Source organism: Jaculus jaculus, chromosome 1 (genome assembly GCF_020740685.1).
Source record: "Jaculus jaculus isolate mJacJac1 chromosome 1, mJacJac1.mat.Y.cur, whole genome shotgun sequence".
Lineage (NCBI taxonomy): Eukaryota > Metazoa > Chordata > Mammalia > Rodentia > Dipodidae > Jaculus > Jaculus jaculus.
The window spans coordinates 227,195,780-227,218,044 of NC_059102.1; the positions used below are offsets into that span (position 1 = coordinate 227,195,780).

A 22,265-nucleotide genomic window follows, 5' to 3' on the forward strand; every position below is an offset into this window, starting at 1 on the left:
ATGTTAGCACATGCCTTTAATCCCAGCGCTAAGAAGGCTAAGGCAGGAGGACTGGCTTTGAGCTCAAGGTCAGGCTGGGCAGCGTCAGCTAGAGTGAGACCTTGTCCTCCACTTGTTTTCTGTGGTAGGGTCTCACTCTAGGTAAGGCTGACCTGTAATTCACTATGTAATCTCAGGGTGGTTTTGAACTCACGGCAATCCTCTTACCTCTGCCTCACAAATGCTAGGATTAAAGTGTTGCCCAGCTATAAAGCCATTTATATTTATATTATATTTATATTAATATTTATATTTATAACCTCTGTCTGCCCAATGTTGGAATTAAGACGTGTGCCACCACGCCCGGCTTAAAATACATTTTTAAAATGTCGTTTAAGAAACTCCAGCCCTACTTCATAGGGGCTGGCTCTGAAATTCCTTTCTGCATGGAAACCAAGAATCCTGTTTTCTCTGAGTCAAAGTCCCCTAAAAGATCAAGGCCCTGACATCAGTGGACCCTAAGGCTAGAACAGAAGCCCTACGAGGCAGGGCCCAGTGTGAAGGTCTGCAGACGCGTCGGAGTCTCCATTATTTAGCATTCAGAATCGAAGTCACTTTTCCTCAAATTCTAAGTCAAAATGCTGGACCAACGCGTTAAACTCCTCCTCCGCCGCCGCCGCCGCCGCCGCCGCCGCGCCACACAACCCCGCCCCCGGCTCCCGACGCCGCGCGTGGCCTCGCGGGTTCCGCCACGCCCATCATGGCGGCGGCCCGGGCCCGCCGTGGCCACGCCCCCTCTGACGTGACGTCGGTCACCTGACCGGGCTGCGGGCTGAGGAGACACAAGGGAAGTAGCCTTCGCCGGAGCCGGAGCAGCTGTCGCCGAGCAGGGGACTCCCGCACTATGCCGTCGGAAAAGACCTTCAAGCAGCGCCGTACCTTCGGTGGGCGGCGGCGCGGGCCGAGGGGTGGTCCACGCGCGGCGGTGCGGGCCGAGGGGTGGTCCACGCGCGGCGGTGCGGGCAGGGGCGCGAGGACCGGCCGCGGGAGGCGCGCGGGGCGGTGGGGCGTTGCGGGCCGGGCCGGGCCGGGCCGCGCCGCGCCGCGGGGCCGCCGCGGGGTCGTGTTGGGAACGCGCGCGGGCCGCGTCGACGGCGTCGGTGGGGCCGCCTTCCCCCGAGTCCGGCCCGCGACGAAAGCCGGCGTGGCCGAGGCCTGGGCCGCGAACCCGCGCGTCCCGCCGCCCCGCCGTCTAGCCGAGCGTCCGCCGGGCTCGCGCGGGCGACGCGGTCGGGGCAGTCCGCAGCGGCTTCCGTGGCGGAGACGCTCGGGGGTGACCTCAGTGGACTGCCGGCGTCCCACGCTCCCCCGGGAGCCCCCAGGGGGCAGCAGCCAGGCGGGTTTGTGTCGGGCCCGGCCCTCTGGACGCCCTCGTCGAAGGCGGGTCCCGGTCGGGGACGTTTGTGTGCGGGAAGATGACCCCTTTGTCTCGTAACGGAAACTACGCGTATTTTCTCTTTGCTTCTGGGGATTTTTCCTTAGCCTGGAACAATCTCTGAGGAAGAGGAACGAGGGTGGGAAAAGTTTGGGAGTTTGCCCTTCACACACGCTCCCCCTCCCCCCACACCTCCTTTTCAAGACCTCTCTAATGGTCCTGCAGAAAAGTGTCACATATCACAGGGACACCTGTTTCCCGTGCTTTTGAGTGGCAGTCTCGGCCATGGGCACAGACACTTTTTAGAGATTCTGTCACACAGTAATAGTAGTAGAGAATTCATTTGTTTGGAGAGACTCCTTTATGAACCTAAGACCACTTTTTCCACGTGCGTGAGTTTTAACGGTAATTTAAAACTGAGTAGAGCTCTCAGCTGGTTTGCTTTACCAAGTGGGAGGGAATTCTTAAAATTCAGTGGAGAGCCGGGCATGGTGTCACATGCCTTTAATCCCAGTACTCGGGAGGTAGGAGGATCACCGTGAGTTCGAGGCAGCCCTGAGACTACATAGTGAAATCCAGGTCAGCCTGAGCTAGACTGAGACCTTACCTTGAAAAAGCAAAACAAAACAGTGGACTTAGGGCTCACCCCAAACAACCTTTGTAGCTGGAGAACTTGGGTGGGACCCAGGCTGGTCCCTTTAGCTTTTGGTCCGGCCACACGTTTTTCCCAGGAGGTAGCCCTCATTAACCCACAGTGGGGTTCGGGAGAGGATCAAGACTGAGTCAAAGAGACAGAAGTGCACCCTTGCAGATTCTTGGGAGAACATCATCAACTCCACACATTAAATTGAGGAAACAAGCTGGGAGTGGTGGCGCACACCTTTCATCCTAGCACTCAGGAGGGAGGCGGAGGAGGATCACTGTCAGTTTGAGACCACCCTGAGACTCAGTGAATTCCAGATCAGCCTGAGCCAGAGTGAGACCCTACCTCAAAAAACCAAAAAAAAAAAAAAAAAAAAATTGGTTTTCTGTGGTAGGGTCTTATAGTCCAGGCTTACCTGGAATTCACTGTGTAGTCTTAGGGTGGCCTCGAACTCACTGTGATCCTACCCCTGCCTCCCAAGTGCTGGGATGAAAGACGTGCACCACCATGCCCGGCTAATTAGTCTTATCATCAGTGAGGAAATAATAACAGATCTGTGTTCTAGATTCTGCTCTGCTGAAATTTAATTCAGGTTGGTAAACTTAAGTCTTCAGCTGCTCTAGTGAAACATGTGACTCTAGGGAAGTTAGTTTGTGGGTCCAAACTAAACAGCCTCAAGTACTGTAATAGGTTATCACAAGAGTAAGATAATTGGTCAAAACCTAGGTCACAGCTTAAGGTCTGTCACTTGGTGATGGACTAGGTGGTATATTTACAACTTGGTAACTGGGCATCATTTATTTTTAGATTTCATTCAGTGCAATATATCCTTGAAAATGTATAAGTAGAAATGCAGGGGATAACTCTAAACAACTTTGCAAATGATATGATGGTAAAATAAGGTGTACTTCAGACTTCTGCCTTAGTTTATCTGCTTGTGGGGTTCTTGGTGCTTCTCAGAGGCCAGAGAAAGGAAGGAACCTGGGATGGAGATCCTGCAGCTTGCATTATTGGATTAGCCATCTTCTCTGTACCAGTCCGGCTGGGGGCACAGGTGGGATGCTGAGCTGGCTAGAACTGGGTTCCTGATTTCCCTGGGCAGTCTCCGGAGGGAAACAGTAAACATGTCATTACAGCATCAGAGATAGAATGGGGTAGAAGAATGGCACATGCACCATCTTTCAGTGTTGGGAATGCAGCCATTAAGCAGAATATTAGCTGTCTGCTTAAAAAAAGCCAGGTACTTAGTACGCCAGAGCACATACCCGCCCCCAGATTCTCCCCAGTTCACTGTCCTGGCAGTCCATCAAGGGGCTGAGCCATTGCCTCTGTTGTCCCTTGTCTCCTTGACACCTCCGTTTCCCTCTTCTGGTAAAAAGCAACCATTTCTGTCTTTTCCCTCTGGGTCTTCTGATGTTGAAGCCTTACCTTTGACTTTTTTTTTTTTCCCCAAGGTAGGGTCTCACTCTAGCCCAGGCTGGCCTGGAATTCACTGTGTAGTCTCAGGGTGGCCTTGAACTCACAGTAATCCTCCTACCTTTGCCTTCCGAGTGCTGGGACTAAATACCACCATGCCTGGCTTTATCTTAGACTTTCCTTTTTTGTCACCCACTGAAACAAACCTGCTTTTTTTTTTTTTAAGAGATAGGGTATTGCTGTAGCCCAGGCTGACCTGGAATTCACTATGTAGTCTCAAGGTGGCCTCGAACTCACAACGATCCTCCTACCTCCGCCTCCTGAGTGCTTAAAGGCATATACCACCATGCCTGGCCAAGCTCAGCACTTTTAAGGAAAGGGAGAAGATAGGAAAAGAGAATGGGTGCATCAGGGCCTTTAGCCACTGCAAATGAACTCCATATGCATGTGCCATTTTGTGCATCTGGCTTTATTGGGGAATTGAACCCAGGTCATTAGGCTTCGCAGGGAAGTGCGTTAATTACTGAGTCATCTCCAACTCTTTTTCTTTTAATTTTTTTTTTTTTAATTTGAGAGAGAAAAATAGGTAGAGAGAGAGAATATGAATGGGTGCACTAGGGGCTCCAGCAGCTGCAAATGAACTCCAGATGTGTGTGCCCCCTTGTGCATCTGGCTTACGTCCTGGGGCATAGAACCTGGGTCCTTTGGTTTGCAGGCAAGTACCTTAACTGTTAAGCCATCTGTCCAGCCCACCCTTAAAAATTTTTTTTTGTCTTTTTGAGGTAGGGTCTTGCTTCTATTTCAGGCTGACCTAGAATTCTCTGTGTAGTCTCAGGGTGGCCTTGAACTCACAGCGATCCTCCTATCTCTGTTTTCCCAAGGGCTGGGATTAAAGGAGTGTGCTACCATGCCCAGCTCCCTTTTTTAATTAAAATAAAATTATTTAACAAATTTTCAGGCAAAGAGAGAGAAGAGAGAGACAGAATGGGCACACCAGGGCCTCTAGCCACTGCAAAGGAACTCCAGACACATGTGCTCCCTTGTGAATTTAGCTAACATGGATACTGGGGAATAAAACCTGGGTCCTTTGGCTTCCCAGGCAAGCATCTTAACCACTGAAGCCCCCTCTGCAGCACCCCTCCTCCCTTTTTTGGCAGAGTCTCACTCTATAGCCCAAGCTGGCCTTAAACAGCAAACCTCTTTTCTCAGTCTTCTAGTCCTGGGATCATGGGATCATAAATGTGAGCTACTACACTTGGTACACTTAGTGCTTTTTGTTTTGTTTTGTTTTTTTCCGAAGTAGGGTCTTGCTCTAGCCCAAACTGACTTGTATTTCACTATATAGTTTCAGGGTGGCCTTGGATTTAACAACACTCCTACCTCTGCCTCCTGAGTACTAGGATTAAAGGAGTGCACCACCACACCCCTCCCTCCCTCCCTTCCTTTCCTCCCCTCCCCTCCCCTTCTCCCCTTCCCTCCCCTCCCCTTCTCCCCTTCCCTCCCCTCCCCTTCTCCCCTTCCCTCCCCTCCCCTTCTCCTCTCCCCTCCCCTTCTTCCTTCCACATTTATTTGATTTCTTTTACGAGACACACACACACACACACACACACACACACAGGGAGGGGGGAGAGGAAGGGAGGGGGAAGAGAGAGGAGAGAAGGAAAGAGGAAGATAGAATAGGTGTGCCAGGGCCTTCAGACACTGCAAATGAACTCCAGATGCGTGCACAACCTTATGCATTTGGCTTAGGTGGGACCTGGAGAATCAAACCTGGGTCCTTTGACTGTGCAGGCAAATGCCTTAACTGCTAAGCCATCCTTCCAGCAAACCCCCCCCCCCCCCCCCCCCCCGGCCTTCTTTTTAAGGCAAGAGCTCACTCCATTCCAGGCTGACTTGAAACTCTGAAGGCCAGACTAGCCTAGAACTCAACAGATTCTCCGTCCACAGCCTTTAGAGTACTGGGATTATAGGTGTAAGCCACCACCACCAGCTTGAGTTTTGGCTTTTAGGTATTTAGGCAAATGCTTAAAATTTACATAAAGCCAAGTGTGGTACACACCTGAAATCCCACAGTACTTAGCAACTCAGACAATAGGATCTGCAATTTGAGGCCATCCTGGGCCACATATATGGTGAGACCATCTCAAGAAAACACAAATCAAATCCCAAATGGCTATTATTTTTCTCTCCTTTATGAGTAGTCTCTTAATTTCTTTTTTCTTTAGGTTTTCAGAGCGTATGGTCTCACTCCACCCAGGCTGACCTGGAACTTACTATGTAGTATCAGGGTGTCCTTATACTCACAGTATCCTCCCTACCTCTGCCTCCCAAGTGCTGGGATTAAAGGTGTGCACCACCATGCCTTGCTGCTTTTTGGTTTTGATTTTGTGTTTTTCTAGGTAGGGACTCGCTGTAGCCCAGGCTGACCTGGAATTCATGTGTGACAGCTCAAAGGCATGTGCTACCAGTCATGCAAGTAGTTTCATTTAAGTTTCATTAGCATACTGGAAGTGACATGAGAAATTTCCATAGAACTATGCTTGTTTTTTTTTTCCTCATTTTTTATTAACATTTTCCATGATTATAAAAAATATCCCATGGTAATACCCTCCCCCCCTTCACTTTCCCCTTTGAAATTCCATTCTCCATCATATCCCCTCCCCATCTCAGTCAGTCTCTATTTTGGTGTCATGATCTTTTCCTCCTCTTATGTTGGTCTTGTGTAGGTAGTGTCAGGCACAGTGAGGTCATGGATATGCAGGCCATTTTGTTTCTGGAGGAGCATGTTAAGGAGTCCTACCCTTCCTTTGGCTCTTATATTCTTTATGCCACCTCTTCTGCATTAGACCCTGAGCCTTGGAAGGTGTGATCGAGATGTTACTCAGTACTCCAGTCACTTCTTTCCAGCACTGTGATACCTTCTGAGTCATCCCAAGGTCACTACTATCTGAAAAGATAAGATTCTCTACCCAAAGTAAGAGTAGCGTTAATATAAGGGTATACATATTAAGAGAAGTGCTTACTGGGCAGTTGGATAAGCATAGTATATACACTTATCCAGACATCAGCAGATGTTACACCCCTAGGGCTCATGACTACCCTGTTTTAAGTTTTCAGTGTTAGGGATGTATTCCCCCCTATTGGAGTGGACCTGTAGTCCAATTGGAGGGCAGTTGGTTTCCACCATGACAGACGTGCCACTATTGCACCCGTTGGCTCATTTGACCTGGCTGGCCAATTATAAGTCTTCTATGCTTGGTTTTTAATGTATTTGTATCCAAATTAAACTATGGAAAATTAATAATTGACATTATGAATAGTGGTAAGACATCCTTGGGAACACCACCCGTTATCATGAACACTGACTGGGAAGAGGCCATCTGGCCCCTGATGTTGCTGTCTCTTCCTTTCATTTCAGAACAGAGAGTAGAAGATGTCCGGCTTATCCGAGAGCAGCATCCCACCAAGATCCCGGTAGGTGTTCTGAGCCAGCCATCTCCATTGTGCATGAACATAGGAGAGGGACTCCTGCACACCTCTTCGCACAGATTCCATACCTAATCCTTAGACAATCAGATTGTGTCCCCCTCCCCAAGGTAGGATCTTGCTCTTGTCCAAGCTGACCTGGAATTCACTATGTAGTCTTAGGGTGGCCTTGAACTCCCAGTGATCCTCCTACCTCTGCCTCTCCAGTGCTGAGATTCAAGGTGTGCATCACCAAGCCTGGCTTTTTTCCCCTTTCCTCAAGGTAGGGTCATTTAAAAAAATACTTCATTTATTTATGGAGAGAGAGAGAGAAGATGGGCCTGCTAGGGCCTCTAGCTACTGCTGGCTTAAATGGGTATTGGGGAATCAAACCTGGGTCCTTATGCTTCACAGGCAAGTGCCTTAACCACTAAGCATCTGTCTAGCCTCTGCCCCCTCCCCAGGTAGGGTCTTAAGCTAGCCCAGGCTGACCTGGAATTCATTCTGTGTTTTCAGGGTGGCCTTGAATGCACAGTGATGCTATTACCTCTGCATCCTGAGCGCTGGGATTAAAGGCGTGCACCACCATGCCCAGTTTATTATTTATTTATTTATTTATTTGAAGCTGGGCATGGTGGCGCACCCCTTTAATCCCAGCACTCAGGATGCAGAGGTAATAGCATCACTGTGAGTTTGAGGCCACCCTGAGACTACAGAGTGAATTCCAAGTCAGCCAGAGCTAGAGTGAAACCTTTCCTCGAAAAACTCAATAAAATAAAATATTGATTAGAGAGAGAGAGAAAGAGGTAGAGAGATTGGTTGCATCAGGGCCTCCAGCTGCTGAAAGGAACTTCAGATACATGCATCACCTTGTGCATCTGGCTTACATGGGTCCTGGGGAATCTAGCCTAATTTTAATTTATTTGCAAGGTGAAAGAGGGAGAGAGGAAGCAGATAGGCAGAATGGGTGAACCGCAGCAAACAAATTGAAGATGCATGTGCCACTTTGCATCTGGTTTTACATGGGGGAATCAAACCGGGATTGTTGGGCTCTGCAGGCAAGCACCTTAACTGCAAAGCCATCTCTCTAACCCCTTTGTGTCATTAAAAAAAAATTTTTTTTTTAATGAAAAACTTTTATTAACATTTTCCATGATTATAAAATATATCCCATGGTAATTCCCTCCCTCCCCACACTTTCCCATTTGAAATTCCATTCTCCATCATATTACCTCCCCATTACAATCATTGTAATTACATATATACAATATCAACCTATTAAGTATTCTCCTCTGTTCCTTTCTCTACCCTTTATAAAAATTTTTTTTATTTGAGGAAGAAAGAAAGGCAGGTAGGGAAAGAATGAGTGCTCCAGGGCCTCCAGCCACTGCAACGAGCTCCAGATGCATGCACCACTTTGTTCATCTGGCTTCCAAGGGTCCTGGGAAATCAAACCTGGGTCCTTAGGCTTTGCAGAGGCTCAGGCTTGACTAAGTGCTAAGCCGTCTCTCCACCCCCCCCCTTTCTTTCTTTGTGTCATTTTTGTAACAGAGTCAAGATAGTTCAACAGCAGTTTTGTTAGCTAATCACATTTTCTTCCTAATCTCAGTTTGGTGCCCTCATAGTATGGACTCCAGGAATTAAATGTCATTATTTAGGGGAAAGGATTAGAGGGACAGAGAAGGTTTTTTTTTTCCCCCCTTTGTGGTGATGGGGATTTAACAAGGCCTGATGTGCGCTCCTCCTAAGCTCCACTGCAGTCCACTATTTCATTCTGGAAAAAAAGCATTACAGTCTCCTGAAGGAAGCTCCGAGATGTTCCTGAGTAGGCTCTTCCATCTTGGCCGCATTGCAGGGGATAAAGAGAGAACATCCCTCCTTCATGTCACTGTTGGGGCGGAGGAGGCTCAGCTACTTGCTGTTTTGCTATCAACAGCCATCACCATACCCCGTACTGTGTCCCTGGTGGTGGGCTAAAGCTTAGACTGAGGGGCGAGGTCTGCAGTGATCAGAAGGGTGCCTTGGGTCTCACAGGCTGAGTTCCACACCTAGGTTCAAAGTTGCTAAGTAGTTTTGGGCTAGTTACTATAAAGTTCCTCTGTAAAATGTGACTGCAAAGACTTCTAGATCATTGTGCTCTGGTATCATCATCCAGTGTTGGGGATCACTGAAGCGCCACTGCCAAGTTCTGCAGGTGCTTCTTGGTTGCTTTCTCAAGGCCAGTTCATAGCGCAGGCACACCAAGGGGTAGGGTCCCCAAGGGGAAGGGCGGTAAGGACGAGGGCTGGGCTTAGTGCTGTGGGCTGGGGGTGGGGTTTCCCAGCCCGGTAGGACATGTTCAGTTTTCTCTGTACTGGTTAGCCCTTTCACAATCTGTCCTCACATTAAGGTGAGGTATAGTTTAGGAGTAAGCTTTCTGGACAGGGCTCTCTGAGTAGGATTTCCTCAGTTTAGGCTGCCCTTTGCTTTGGATACTTGTGAATCTGCTGGTTGTACTTGCTCGCACTTACAGCTATAGAGCTTTCAAACAGTGCTAGTCCCCATCTTACCCACCAGTCTGTTGCTGCTGCTTCCTCCTCCTCCTCCTCCTCCTCCTCCTCTTGTTCTTCTTCCTCCTCCTCTTCTCCTTTTTTTGATATGTTTTTGTTTTTCAAGGTAGGGTCTCACCTAAGCTCAAGCTGACCTGGAATTCATTATGTAGTCTCAGGCTGGCCTTGAACTCACAGTGATCCTCCCACCTCTGTCTCCTGAGTGTTGGGATTAAAGGCATGTGTCACCATGGCCAGCTCCAGTGTGCTTTTTTTTGCTGCAGCATCAAGTTCTCTGTAGGGACACAACCTAGTTGTTCTTCCACACATGCATAACACCAAGCAGGTGTGAGAGCCAAGCTCATAGCACTCTGCTTAAGAATAGGTTGCCATGGCAAGGGCAGAGGCACTATTCAGACTATCCACTCATCTTCTGCCATGGCCTACACAACTCTCCCGAATTAGAAGAGTAAGGGAAAAACATGAAAGACTTAAAAATGAAGCAGATATTTTAATTTTTTAAAAATTACTATTTTAACTTATTTTGGTTTTTCAAGATAGGGTCTCGCTCTAGGTCTAGGTGACCTGGAATTCACCATGTAGTCTCAGGGTGGCCTTGAACTCCCTGCAATCCTCCTACCTTTGCCTCCTGAGTGCTGGGATTAAAGGCGTGTGCCACCATGCCCAGCCTATTATTCTATTTATTGACTGGGGGGGAGGGGCGGGGAGGCAGGTGGAGAATGGGTGTGCCAGAGCCTCCAGCCACTGCAGATGAACTCCAGATGTGGGTTCTGGGAAATTGAACCTGGGTCCTTAGGCTTTGCAGGCAAATGCCTTAGCCTCTAAGCCATCTCTTCAGCCCTTAATTTTTTTTTTTTTAATTTTAGGGTAGGGTCTTGCTCTAGCCTAGGCTGACCTGGAATTGTAGTCTCAGGTTGGCTTTGAACTCACGGTGATACTCCTACCTCTGCCTCCCAAGTGCTGGAATTAAAGGTGTGTACCACCATGCCTGGCTAAAACTTTTGGTTTTTCAAGGTTGGGTCTCACACTAGCCCAGGGTGACCTGGAATTCACTATGTAGTCTCATGGTGGTGGCCTTGAACTCATAGCCATCTTCCTATCTCTGACTTCTGAGTTCTGGGATTAAAGGCATGTGTAACTATGCCTGGCTAAGCCAGACTTTTTTTTTTTAATTTTTTTTGGTTCATTTTTTATTTACTTATTTGAGAGAGACAGACACAGGGAGAAAGACAGACAGAGGGAGAGAGATAGAATGGGCGCTCCAGGGCTTCCAGCCTCTGCAAATGAACTCCAGACATGTGCACCCCCTTGTGCATCTGGCTAACGTGGGACCTGGGGAACCGAGCCTTGAACCGGGGTCCTTAGGCTTCACAGGCAAGCGCTTAGCCGCTAAACCATCTCTCCAGCCCCAGACTTTATTTTTTTAATTTAAATACTTTGTTTAATTTATTTACTTGAGTGAAAGAGAAAGGGGAGAAAGACAGAATGGACACACTAGGGTCTCCAGCCACTGCAAACAAACTCCATACACAGGTGCTGCTTTGTGCATCTGGCTTACATGGGTCCTGGGATTGAACCTAGGTCTTTGAGTTTTGCAGGCAAGCACCTTAACCAGTAAGCCATCTCTCTAGTCCTAAACCTGACATTTTTAGATGTTTTGTGTATTCATGAAGATTCTTAACAAACACCAGACTTAATAGCAGTGAGTGAAGAAAGGTGCTCAGGACAGCCAGCAGTGCTCCCTAATCCATTGGTGGTGCTCCTGTAACAGAAGGGTGCCATGATCTTGAGCTCTCCTGGGCTGAAGTCCTGCACTGCTTCAGTCCATCTGTGTTGTGTCCACACATTGGTATTTCTTTGTATTGGTATTTTCTTTGTGGACATCAGAGTTACCACAGCACACTAAAAAAAAGCTCTTACTAAGGGCAGACAGGACAGTTTGAGGTGGCCTTACAAGGAAACATATGCAGGTCTCATCCAAGGACCATGTCCACATGAACCCTCCTGAAGAAACACATACTGATTTCCCATCCTGTCTCGTATGTAACCAGAGAGGACTTTATGTCCATGGCAAAGGATGTCTGTGGCACTTGGATAAAAAATATCGTGCTACTAAGGCTCAAAGACCTATTGTCAGATTTTTGAGAGAGAATGAGAATGAATGGGCATAACAGGGCCTTCTGCCACAGCAGCTGAACTCAAGTTGCATGCACCTGGCTCTATGTAGATGCTGGGGAATCCAACCCAGGCTATCAGGCTTTGTAAGCAAGTGCCTTTAACTGCTGAGCCATCTCTCCAGCTCCTGTGGTCAGATTTTAACTTAATTTAATTTATTTTTTCAAGATAGGGTCTTGATGTAGCCAGGCTGATCTGGAATTCACCTGGTAGTCTCAGGGTGGCCTCAAACTCACAACCATCCTCCTGCCTCTGCCTCCCAAGTGCTAGGATTAAAGGAAAACCTTGGGTATATTGTAACTTAAGTTTACCAGCTGGGATGGGGTCATACGCCTGGTACTTAGTTTTTGTTTTTAGTGTTTTCAAGGTGGGGTCTCACTGTAGCCCAAGCTGACCTGGAATTCACTATGCAGTCAGGGTGGCCTTGAACCACAGCGATCCTTCTACCTCTGCTTCCTGAGTGCTGGGACTAAAGGCGTGCGCCACCTCGCCTGGCAATGCCTGGTACTTAGGCTGAAGCAGGACAGAGATGAAGCTACATACCCGCTCTCAAGAAAAAAAGTGACACAGCTGGGTGTGGTGGTATACGCTTTAATCCCAGCACTGGGGAGGCAGGGGTAGGGTTGCTGCGAGTTCAAAACCAGCTTGAACTACAGTGAATTCCAGGTCAGAGCGAGATCCTACCTCGGAAAAGAAAAGTAACACTGGTTACTTTCTTTAAAAGCTATGCACTTGCCAGGTCTTCCTTGCTTGCTTGTTTGTTGATTTGAGAAAGATGTCATGTGGCCAGGCTGCTCTTGAATTCGTGATCCTCCTGTCTCCACCTAGTCCCAAATGCTGGGATTTCAGGCATGTGCTACCATCCTTGGCTGTCATCATGTTGAGTGGTCAGTGCTGTTTGGTGGATGTCTGTACTCTGAGCTGGTTCTCATTCTCTGCTTGAGACTTTGAGCCTTTTTGGACAGGAAGTAACTTCATGGCTCAAGCAAAAGATACAGGTCCTGCTTCCCTGCTGGTGGTGTGTGTGTTTTCTCTCCTTTGCTACTTTTCCCCCCAAGGTAAGGTCTTGCTATAGTCCAGGCTGACCTGGAATTCACTATGTAGCATCACGGTGGCCTCGATCATGTGGCAATCCTCCTACCTCTGCCTCACAACTGCTGGGATTAAAGGCGTGTACCACCACGCCTGTCTTCCTTTGCTATGTTTTGTCAGGGACAGTGGCAGAGCTGATTACTGTTTATAGGACAACTATGAGGAAACTGAAAAATGTGCCCTACCCTGGCATGTGCCAACTATAGCATGACAAGTTTATTTTTTTATTTATTTTTTGCTGCTGCTACATGCTTTTAAGTCAATCTTGGCTTCTCTAGGTAATCATAGAACGATACAAGGGTGAGAAGCAGCTGCCTGTCCTGGATAAAACCAAGTTCCTTGTACCTGACCACGTCAACATGAGCGAGCTCATCAAGATAATTAGGTATTTGGTCACTTCCTGTGTCTTATTACCTTGAGTGACACTTCATCCATATTTGTTTTTTTTTTTTAAGATTTTCAATATTTATTTATTCATTTGAGACAGAGGCAGATGGCAAGACAGTGTGGGTGCACCAAAGTCTCCTGCCATTACAAACTCACTCCAGATGCATACACCTCTGCATTTGGCTTTACATGGGTTGGGGAATCGAACCCAGGCCAAGCAAGCACCTTTAACTACACAGAACCCTCTCTCCAGTCCCCAGCTTTGGTTTTGACTGTCTGCCAGCCTAATGAAATGACAGGACTCCTGGTTCTCTTGACCTTAGGACCTTCCTGGCTCTTCGACCATGGCCATTCAGATGCTGGTTCTTCCTTAAAATGGTGAAAAGTCTGTAATTACAGCACTTGGGAAGCCAAGGGAGAATTGCTGCTAGTTCTGGCCTATCAATTGAGACTCTTGTCTCCCCACCCATCCCAAAAAATTTATGTTACTAAAGTTAATGTCCCAAAACTAATAAAAGAGAAGTTGGACACATTGTATCAGCTTTGCCCTGAGATTAAACTAGATATTTTTTTTTTTTTTTTTTTTTTTTTTGGCTTTTTGAGGTAGGGTCTTGCTTTAGCCCAGGCTGACTAGGAATTCACTATGTAGTCTCAGGTTGGCCTCAAACTCATAGTGATCCTCCTACCTCTGCCTCCCAAGTGCTGGGACTAAAGGTGTGTGCCACATCCAGCTTTACTAGATAAAAAAAAAATATTCGCAAGCACAGAGTGAGAGAATGGGCGTGCCAGGACCTCTAGCCATTGCAAGTGAACTCCAGGTGCGTGTGCCATTTTTTTAATCTGGCTTTATGTGGGTTCTAGGGATTCATACAGGGTCCTTAGGCTTTGCAGGCCAGCACCTTAACCACTGACTGAGTCATCTCTGCAGCCCAAGTTTATTTTCAGTTTTGCAAGGTAGGGTTTCACTGTAGCTCAGGCTGACCTGGAATTCACTATGTAGTCTCAGGGTGGCCTTGAACATGCAGCGCTCCTCCTACCTCTGCCTCCCAAGTGCTGGGAGTAAAGGCTTGTACTACCACGCCTGGCTTTATTTTTTTAAAATATTTTAGAGAGAAAAGGGCAGATAAGAGATAGAGAATGGGCATGCCAGGGCCTCTAGCCTCTGCAAAAGAACTCCAGATGCTTTTGCTCCCCTTGTGCAATTGGCTTATGTGGATATTGGGGAATCAAACCTGGGTCCTGAGGTTTTGCAGGAAGTACCTTAACCATGAAGCCATCTTTCCAGTCCACATTCTAGTTTTTAAACTCGTTTAAAACATCTATTACAAAGCTGGGCGTGGTGGCACACACCTTTAATCCCAGCACTTGGGAGGCAGAGGTAGGAGGATTGCCATGAGTTCGAGGCCACCCTGAGACTACATAGTGAATTCCAGATCAGCCTGGGCTAGAGTGAGACCCTACCTCAAAAAAAAAAAAAAAATTATTACAGATGAAGCAGTGTGTGATCAGAGCCATCTGTTAGGACTGTGATCACAAGTGTCATGTTGCTTTTGTTTTGTTTTTGAGGTAGGGTCTTGCTGTAGCCCGGGCTGGCCTCAAAGTGATCCTCCTGTCTGCCTTTTAAGTGCTGGGATTAAAGGTGTTTCGTCCCACCCCACCTGGCTATCATTTAGTTTTAATACAGTAATATCCCCGGTAGGGTAGGGTGGGGTGGGTTACACATTCCATGCTTATTAGTGTTGATATGTCAACTTCTTCACACTTTTCTTTGATAGAAGGCGCCTACAGCTCAATGCTAATCAAGCCTTCTTCCTCCTGGTGAACGGGCACAGCATGGTGAGCGTGTCCACACCCATCTCTGAGGTGTATGAGAGTGAGAAGGATGAAGACGGCTTCCTGTACATGGTGTATGCCTCCCAGGAGACGTTTGGAATGAAGCTGTCTGTGTAAGAGCAGAACAATATCTTAAGTTTTTAAAACCCTTACCAAGGAAAAAAAGGGACGTTACCAGCTGAGTTTGATCAGTTCATCTACTCACAGATCATCAGAACAGTAGGTGCCCACCTAGGGGTGTTAGCAAATGTTTTTTGTTTTTTTTGTATTTCAGCCAGAAAATTTGAGCTCCACACATGCACATTCGGCTTTGGAAAACTATTATTTAACCTGAGCTATCTTGTTTTCAAATTTTAGACATTTAAAAATAAAGTACTTTGCATCTTAAATTGCCAATAAATTAGACCAAGTTATTTCAATGCTTTTCTCCTCCAGTAAAGACTTTAATTGGAGCAGCAGCGTCCAGGCACCAGGATGCCCAAGATTCTTCCCTAGGTTCACATAACCTGCCACCTTTTCAGAGAAGGGCTTCCATTTGCCTAGAGAAACTCTCTCAATGGGTCTCTAAGCCCAGGTTGTCAAAGCAGGCTCCCAGATGCCTCTGTGCGAGAAATGGTCAGGTGTGCAGGAGCGCACTGTGAGGATCCTGGTCCTGACCCTGCTGTGCTGGCTAGATGGTTCTCCCAGCAGGAGCCACTGCTCAGCAGGAAGTTGGGACTTTAGATGAGGGATGGTTTGGATCTGGTTTCTTACAAAAGTGCAGAGAAAAGTGCATTTCTGGTGTAGATCGTCTCTGGTCTGATGCCTGCTTCAGTGAGGGAACAAGCAGATGCACAGTGGAAACATCAAAATGGTCAAGCCAGAGTACTGAAATTCAATGCACTCCCTCTGCTACTGGACTTACAGCTATAGATACATTTATTACTTAAGTATTACAGCTATGTTCTTAAAAGTGTCTCATACTTAGAAGGGTGGTTCAGTCAGAGAGCTGTCAAGATTCTTCCCCATGTGCATGTCAGCTATGAAGCAAACAGGAGACACGGTCTTAACAGATGTGTGTGCCGAGTTAAACACCTGCTAGGTCCAACTGAAGCAAGCCCTGCTACCTGCAGGCGTACACTGAAGATTCACGGGATGATCACGCTCACCCCACATCAGACTGTATGCAGCAGGCCCATGTTTGGGAGTCTGAGAGACCAAGGGCTGCCTGCTTACAGAGGGCAAGCACCATGGCTGTCTCTGGACCCTGGCTCCTCACGGGTGACCAACCCCTTCCCTCTGCATGCACCTGTCCATTGCTAACTTTTAATGTTTTTAATTATGTAAATTCTCAGCCTGTCTTTAGATTGTGTACATCATTATATCTATGACTGTAACTACAAGGTGGTAAGATTCCTATAATACTTTTTTTAAAAAAAAGCCATGCTGAGGGTGAACTTTGATAGGGTCTTTAAAACAAGTACATTTTTAATGCACTAAGTGAATAAAGGCATAACTAAACTGTTCTGAAGCCTGTTTTGTGTGGCCAGTCTGGGAATTGCACCCCACATATCTCTATCACATCGCTGGTCACAGCACTTTGCTCTCCTTGTCAAGGTCCTGCCACCAGCTTGACAAACAGTGCTCATGAGAGCTGACCAGCAGCCCCAAGATGGCTGTGAACCTGGATACTATGGGAACGTTCCAGGCAGCCTTGCATCACCACAAAACATGATTTGAGGGGAGGGGGAGCATGGCGGTGGCTTTACTCAGGCCACCATATGGATAGCTGCTGGCTGCTCAAAGATGGGACAGATCAGCGCTCAGACAAGTGGCCAGAATGTAAAAGGCTCTGGTGCCTCCTGTTTAAGCAGGCACTTCTGAGCTGCCATGCAATCCCAGCTCAACCACAGGGAAACTTTGCACTGGGGTAGTGGGAGTACTTTTTACTGAGGAGGGCCAGCTGGGGTCTCTGGAAAAGGGGTGTGGTGGCATGTGCAGCTGTCCTCATAGCTACTTAAACATTGAAGATGCTGGTCAGTCAGTTCCAGGGACAGTACTGTTACACTAGGTCCCCTTCTAACAATCTCCAGCCCCAAACACCTTTAACCCAAGGAGGAATCCTCAGGGCCCTGTATGAAAAGCTGAGAACTTCAAAGTGCAGGTAGAAGTCCGGCAGTACTGAGAGAGAAAGAGGGCTTAAAAGGGCCTATCCCAACTTGGAGAAACAAGTTCTTGGAAAGGTTGCCTGCTTCACATTCTATGATAGAAATACCTAAGTTTTTTTTTTTTTAACTTTTTATTTTCAGTACATTAAATTTACTCATAAAAACATTCTAAAAATGTACAATTATTTTCCTTTTTAACAAAGTATAATAAAACATAAAAACCCCAAAAACAGAACTTGACATTTTTACAATTCAAAATCAAATTAGCAGAATATTAAATATTTACAAAACTATATCTTTTAAAAATATTTATAAAGTTACATGCAATTTTGTAGAATTGACAAAAGAATGGCTCAAAAATGGGAGAACTTCCTTCATTCCTAAAAAGAAAATATGCCCAATAGAAGCTGTGAAGGTTTCAGTCTTGGTACCAACACCCCATCTTTGTGTGCGTGAGAACTGGCCTGTGCTGAGGGCTCACTTCAGCCCCTGCTGGGCTGCGGACCCTCCCCCATTGCAGGGCAGTGATCTGGACCTTTGGCCTCAGCCAGCACAGTATATGGTTTACTAAAATATTGCCGAGTGTTCACTAAAGATGTCCACGTTCGTGTAGACCCTCAGGACTGGTCAGTGGTTCAGCCTCCAACCCTCATGGTTTCTCCTGTGCCTCCTGACTTGCTCTGTGGGTCCCCTGCACTTTGGAACCCTGCTTGGGTTCCCCAGGACCATCTTGGGGAATGAGGGTGAACAGGGAGCTGGATTCCCTCACAACCGTTATGACTCCAGTGGGTGATGCCAGCAGTCTCCAGGCTCTAAAAGGAGTATGGCATCAGACCAAACACCACAAAGCAGGAAAACAGACAAGGAAAGGACCCAGCAAGAAGGATGAGGCCCAGTTCCCATAGGCAAGGACCTGCCTACATAGATGATGAGTGGGGAGCAGAAGCCTAGGGAAGCCTGTGCTCACATCCAGTGTCACAGTGCACAACGTACAAAGGAACTGCCCCTGCGACCTCAGCACACAACATGTGTATAAATCAGGCTGACTTGGAGTAAAGAACTAGAAGTCTTAACTGGAATAAAATACAGAACCTACTAACTACTCTATTAACAAGCCGACTCCTGCCATCTTTTGGAGATGATCAACAATGCTGGTTTTCTAACACCCAGTCACATAGATACGTGTTCAAAAAATAGTGTCTATAGTTTTACAATAAGTGCTAGCTCCCATTTCCTCAGTGCTCTTTAGCAATTAGGAGTTTTAGCGTTAAACACTTTCCAATTCTTGATACTTACCATGAAATAAAAATTAGGAAATAAGGTAGAAAGTTGAGTATTTTGCTGAAAAAAAAAAAAGGTTAAATAGTTGTTTTGTCCCAACACTGTGTTGTACTTCAATCTGTACATTCCACTTTCCCCATTCTTGGAGATAAAACACAGGGTTAGCGACTTCTAACATAACAGACTACAGAGCAGAGACGTGGCCAATGCCACACCCACCTGGTTGCCACAGCCTTCTGACACTGACAGCAGTTTCAAGATAATGGCTGGGAAGGGCCAGCATGTTGTGTTTTAACCAACAGTGAAGTCTGATGAAATACAAGATGCCTGTAGGCCAGGCTGGCTGACTTGGGTTGGGTTGCTTTGGAGAGGACATCATCAGAGATAATACTGCTAGTAAATACCGTCGAGCATCTCAAGTATGGGATTCCCTTGGGAGACATCTCGGGGATTGGCAGCTGACTCTTCTGTACGGTGTATTTGTCTATGTCTTGGCAATTCTTGACAGCCTCATGGGAGAGGTCACACCATACAAGCACTTTCAAAAGACCTCTGATGACTGGAACACAGCTGAAACAATGTCAGAATATGTTTACCTCAACTCTGAATGTCATAATTCAAATGGAAGTTTCCATTTTAGATTTTTGTTGTCTTTAAGGTTAACCTCTAGTATTTATCAAAATAGTTGTAAGGATAACAACAAACACTTATTACCACTAAAACGAAAAACTGAAGTGATTTTTCTTTTGCTATGAGACAACTTTCAACAATTTCACTGTGTTGAAATAGGATTTATTTAAAATATTTCTTTGCTTTAAAAAAAACCAAAAATTTTAAAAGTTTGGCTTTCAGCACATATCCAGGCCACTGTAATGGCCTTCGGAAATATTAAAATCGTAAACATCAATGAACACTCGAAGTCTTCCTTATTAACATAACATGACAAGTTCCAGTCTGGTACTCTTTAAGGCAAAGTTGTGTCAGTTCTTGTTATTTGACATTTGTAGTGTTTCTAAGTCAGATCAACATAACATCCCCTAACAGCTGTTGTAAGCATCACCATCGCTTCAGAACTGGACGTAATACTGTACCATGAACAGAGAAAGAACACGGAGGTCTGTCAATTCTGCATTGCATAGAAATAAAACTCTACTAAAATAATACTACAAAACTCTACTAAAAGCCTTTCATAAAAAAAGTAACAACTTTCTGCTTTAGTTTCCATCAAGTCAGGAAACTGATCTCAAAATTTGAAGCCTTGTATCACAATGCCTCCAATTCTAGGGTATTCTGTGATTTATTTTGACCAATTTTGCATGAGGCTGATTGTCCCATTTTAAGAATGGTCTGAATACTGAGATTTTCTTCTCCAAAAATATGCAACTGGAAAATCCTTGGCAAGACTTTACCAGTCAATATTTTAATATTGAAGGCTTTAGCATTTTAAGTGATGTTCTTTGAGCTTAAAATTCCCTTTAACCTTGAATGTCTAAGTCCCTAAATTTCAAAGCAAAATGCTTTTATTCTGGTGGGTTGAAATGCAGAGGTCCCCAGCAAGGACTTTTATTCCCCCTGGAAAGTGCCACCTCTCCCAGGCATGGGCTGTCTGCTGAGTAGTTGCTGAGTCTTGCCTCTTTCTATAAAGTTTTCCAGGCAATTTTTTTTTTAACGGAATTAACTATCAATACACAGCCTAATACAAAAGAAGTTGACAGGAGAAAGTTTGGAATCTTGTTCATAAATCATGGAACTGTATTACTGTTGAAATGTCTGTCTCAAGTGTGAATCCGTCAGCAGTAAGCTCTGGGCTGGGGACCTGGAGAAGCCATGAGATAGCACAACTTGCCAGCTTCCAAAGGACAGGAGCATCTGTCACAGCCAATCACAAAGCCGAGTACCCATGTCCTGCAGGAACATGTTCCTGGTGGCAAGAACAGGTTCAAAGCCACCAATGAGCTGGAAGGGACGGTGTCAAGCCTTGGCGTCTGGATTCCCTGGGACTTGGACCCTTAGAAACGAAGTTGTTGAGAGTAAACTATTTCTGTTTATTAATGTAGTTCAAATTTATTTGCAGAAAAGGAAACTGAAAACCTGGAACTGCTACTAGTGTTTGAAGTAGGAAGGACATACTGAAATCTCTGTTGTGTACTAAGCCGAGCAGCCTGCTGGTGCTGACTCCACATACCAATTACTGGAGTCCTGCACTGACGGTCTCTGCACAGTCTGCCTCCAAGATGGCAGAGGCCAAGTCAGGTACATTCTTTTGTAGTGCAATCCTTAAAAATCCCAGAGATTAGTGCCTAATCACTTTAGCAAACAAAGCAAAGTTGACATTTTCCTAACCCAGGGGCGTCTTGAATCCAACTGGGGAACTCCACTTGGAGAACTCGGCCTTCAGTTTTGACTCAGGTCACACGTAGCTGCCCTGGAATTGTGTGTGAACCTAGAAGGACCAGTGCTGCGATGCTCTTCGGGAGACGGAGGTCTCTACTGCAACCAAGGGTACAGCCACAGCACCACCGTGGAGGTGCCCATAGGCAAGTCCTGACATCAAGCTCCCTCCCATCTAAGATTTTGGCAACGAGATAGAGTTCCATGCACTTCTATGCTAGATTTTCTATCCAGTCTAGTAAAGTAAAGCACCTTTGGGTTAAAAATATTAAGCTCAACAGCAACTTGACTTCCCAGCTTTGCATGTAATTTTCCTTGTCTCCATGGCTTAATAACATTCTGTTTCCAGAGGAAAGTATCAGTCTGTGGAGTCCAGACCTTCTGCAGGAGGAGCGTATTTCAACCTAAAAGTTCCTGGAGAGAGAACAGTCAAGTTTGAATCTGTATATAAATATACAACCATCCACCTGCCTTGTCACTTCCAGTCACATTTAGAACCAGAAATGTGGATGTTTCTTGACTACTGTCCGCTGCCCACAGCTGGACGTTATCCACGTTTACAAGATGCACTTGGGGGAGGGTGTTCACCAGGACATTACCTATGCATTTCTCCCCACCTGAGGAGAACTTTCTCTGAAACTTGGCCCCTGCGCATGGGCAGTCAACATAGTCCTGGTATCTGGATGCAGGTAGATGAAGCCTGGACTTAGGAGATGCAGGCCACAAGTAGGACCCACAGCCTGAGTGGGTGGTGATGAGGGTCAACCACCAGAAGGAGATGTTGGAAATCTATAGATGAGATGAACTCTCCTCAAGCTTGCACACTAAATAGCCAGAGCTGAGATCAACTCTCTGAAACCCCTATTTTAACCTCCAAAACAAACAGCAAGAATGATCCTGGTGAACTGGGGTGTGTGGCACAGGGCCAGTAATCCCAGTACTTGGGAGGCCAAAACGGGAGAATAACGAATTTGAAGCCAGCCAACAAACAAAAAAAGGAAATAAACCTAGTGTAATTCATTAGACACAACTGAACGTGATGAGAAGACCAAAAAACAGGAAATAAAAAGGAGGAGGGAGGAGGTCAGTGAGACACATCATAACCCAGCAGTGTACTAAGTCAGTAGCAGAGAGGGGGTGGTTGGGCTCCCTAGGGTGGGTGTAAACCATCCTGAGCTTCCACACTTCAGGAGATGGTAGTAATCACTGGCTGCTCCACTCACGAGGCCCATTCATCAGCTTGTGGCCTTCTTGAAGGAATATGTAAAATCACAGTATTAAACAGCAGGAAGCCCTCTGGGATTTTTTTTTTTTTTTTTTGAGGCTGACCTTGAACTCACAGTGAGTGATCTTCCTACCTCCACCTCCTGAGTGCTGCCCGGCCCTTCTGGGACATTTTAGGCTATCATTAAGGGTTCCATGCTATTTCAAAGAATTTTACTATTATTTTCATCAAGCCAAGCAGCAGGACA

The 22,265-nt window shown here is 46.4% G+C and overlaps 2 protein-coding genes across 2 annotated transcripts in view; one reads left to right on the top strand and one right to left on the bottom strand.

Moving 5' to 3' along the window:
- The first annotated feature begins 786 nt into the window (after positions 1 to 786).
- Positions 787 to 16,479, top strand: Map1lc3b (microtubule associated protein 1 light chain 3 beta). The gene is made up of 5 exons (XM_045141977.1): positions 787 to 923; positions 6,892 to 6,947; positions 13,033 to 13,139; positions 14,917 to 15,087; positions 15,249 to 16,479. Exons 1-5 carry the CDS (start codon positions 884 to 886, stop codon positions 15,259 to 15,261), a joined length of 387 nt encoding a protein of 128 aa, XP_044997912.1. The 5' UTR covers positions 787 to 883; the 3' UTR covers positions 15,262 to 16,479.
- Positions 16,480 to 18,748: 2,269 nt separating this feature from the next.
- Zcchc14 (zinc finger CCHC-type containing 14) overlaps positions 18,749 to 22,265 on the bottom strand; it is a 67,541-nt gene continuing 64,024 nt past the window's right edge. Inside the window, exon 13 of the mRNA XM_004666050.2 lies at positions 18,749 to 21,207. Within this exon, the coding sequence (XP_004666107.1) occupies positions 21,152 to 21,207 (56 nt within the window). The 3' untranslated portion in view covers positions 18,749 to 21,151. The remainder of the gene's footprint in view (positions 21,208 to 22,265) is intronic.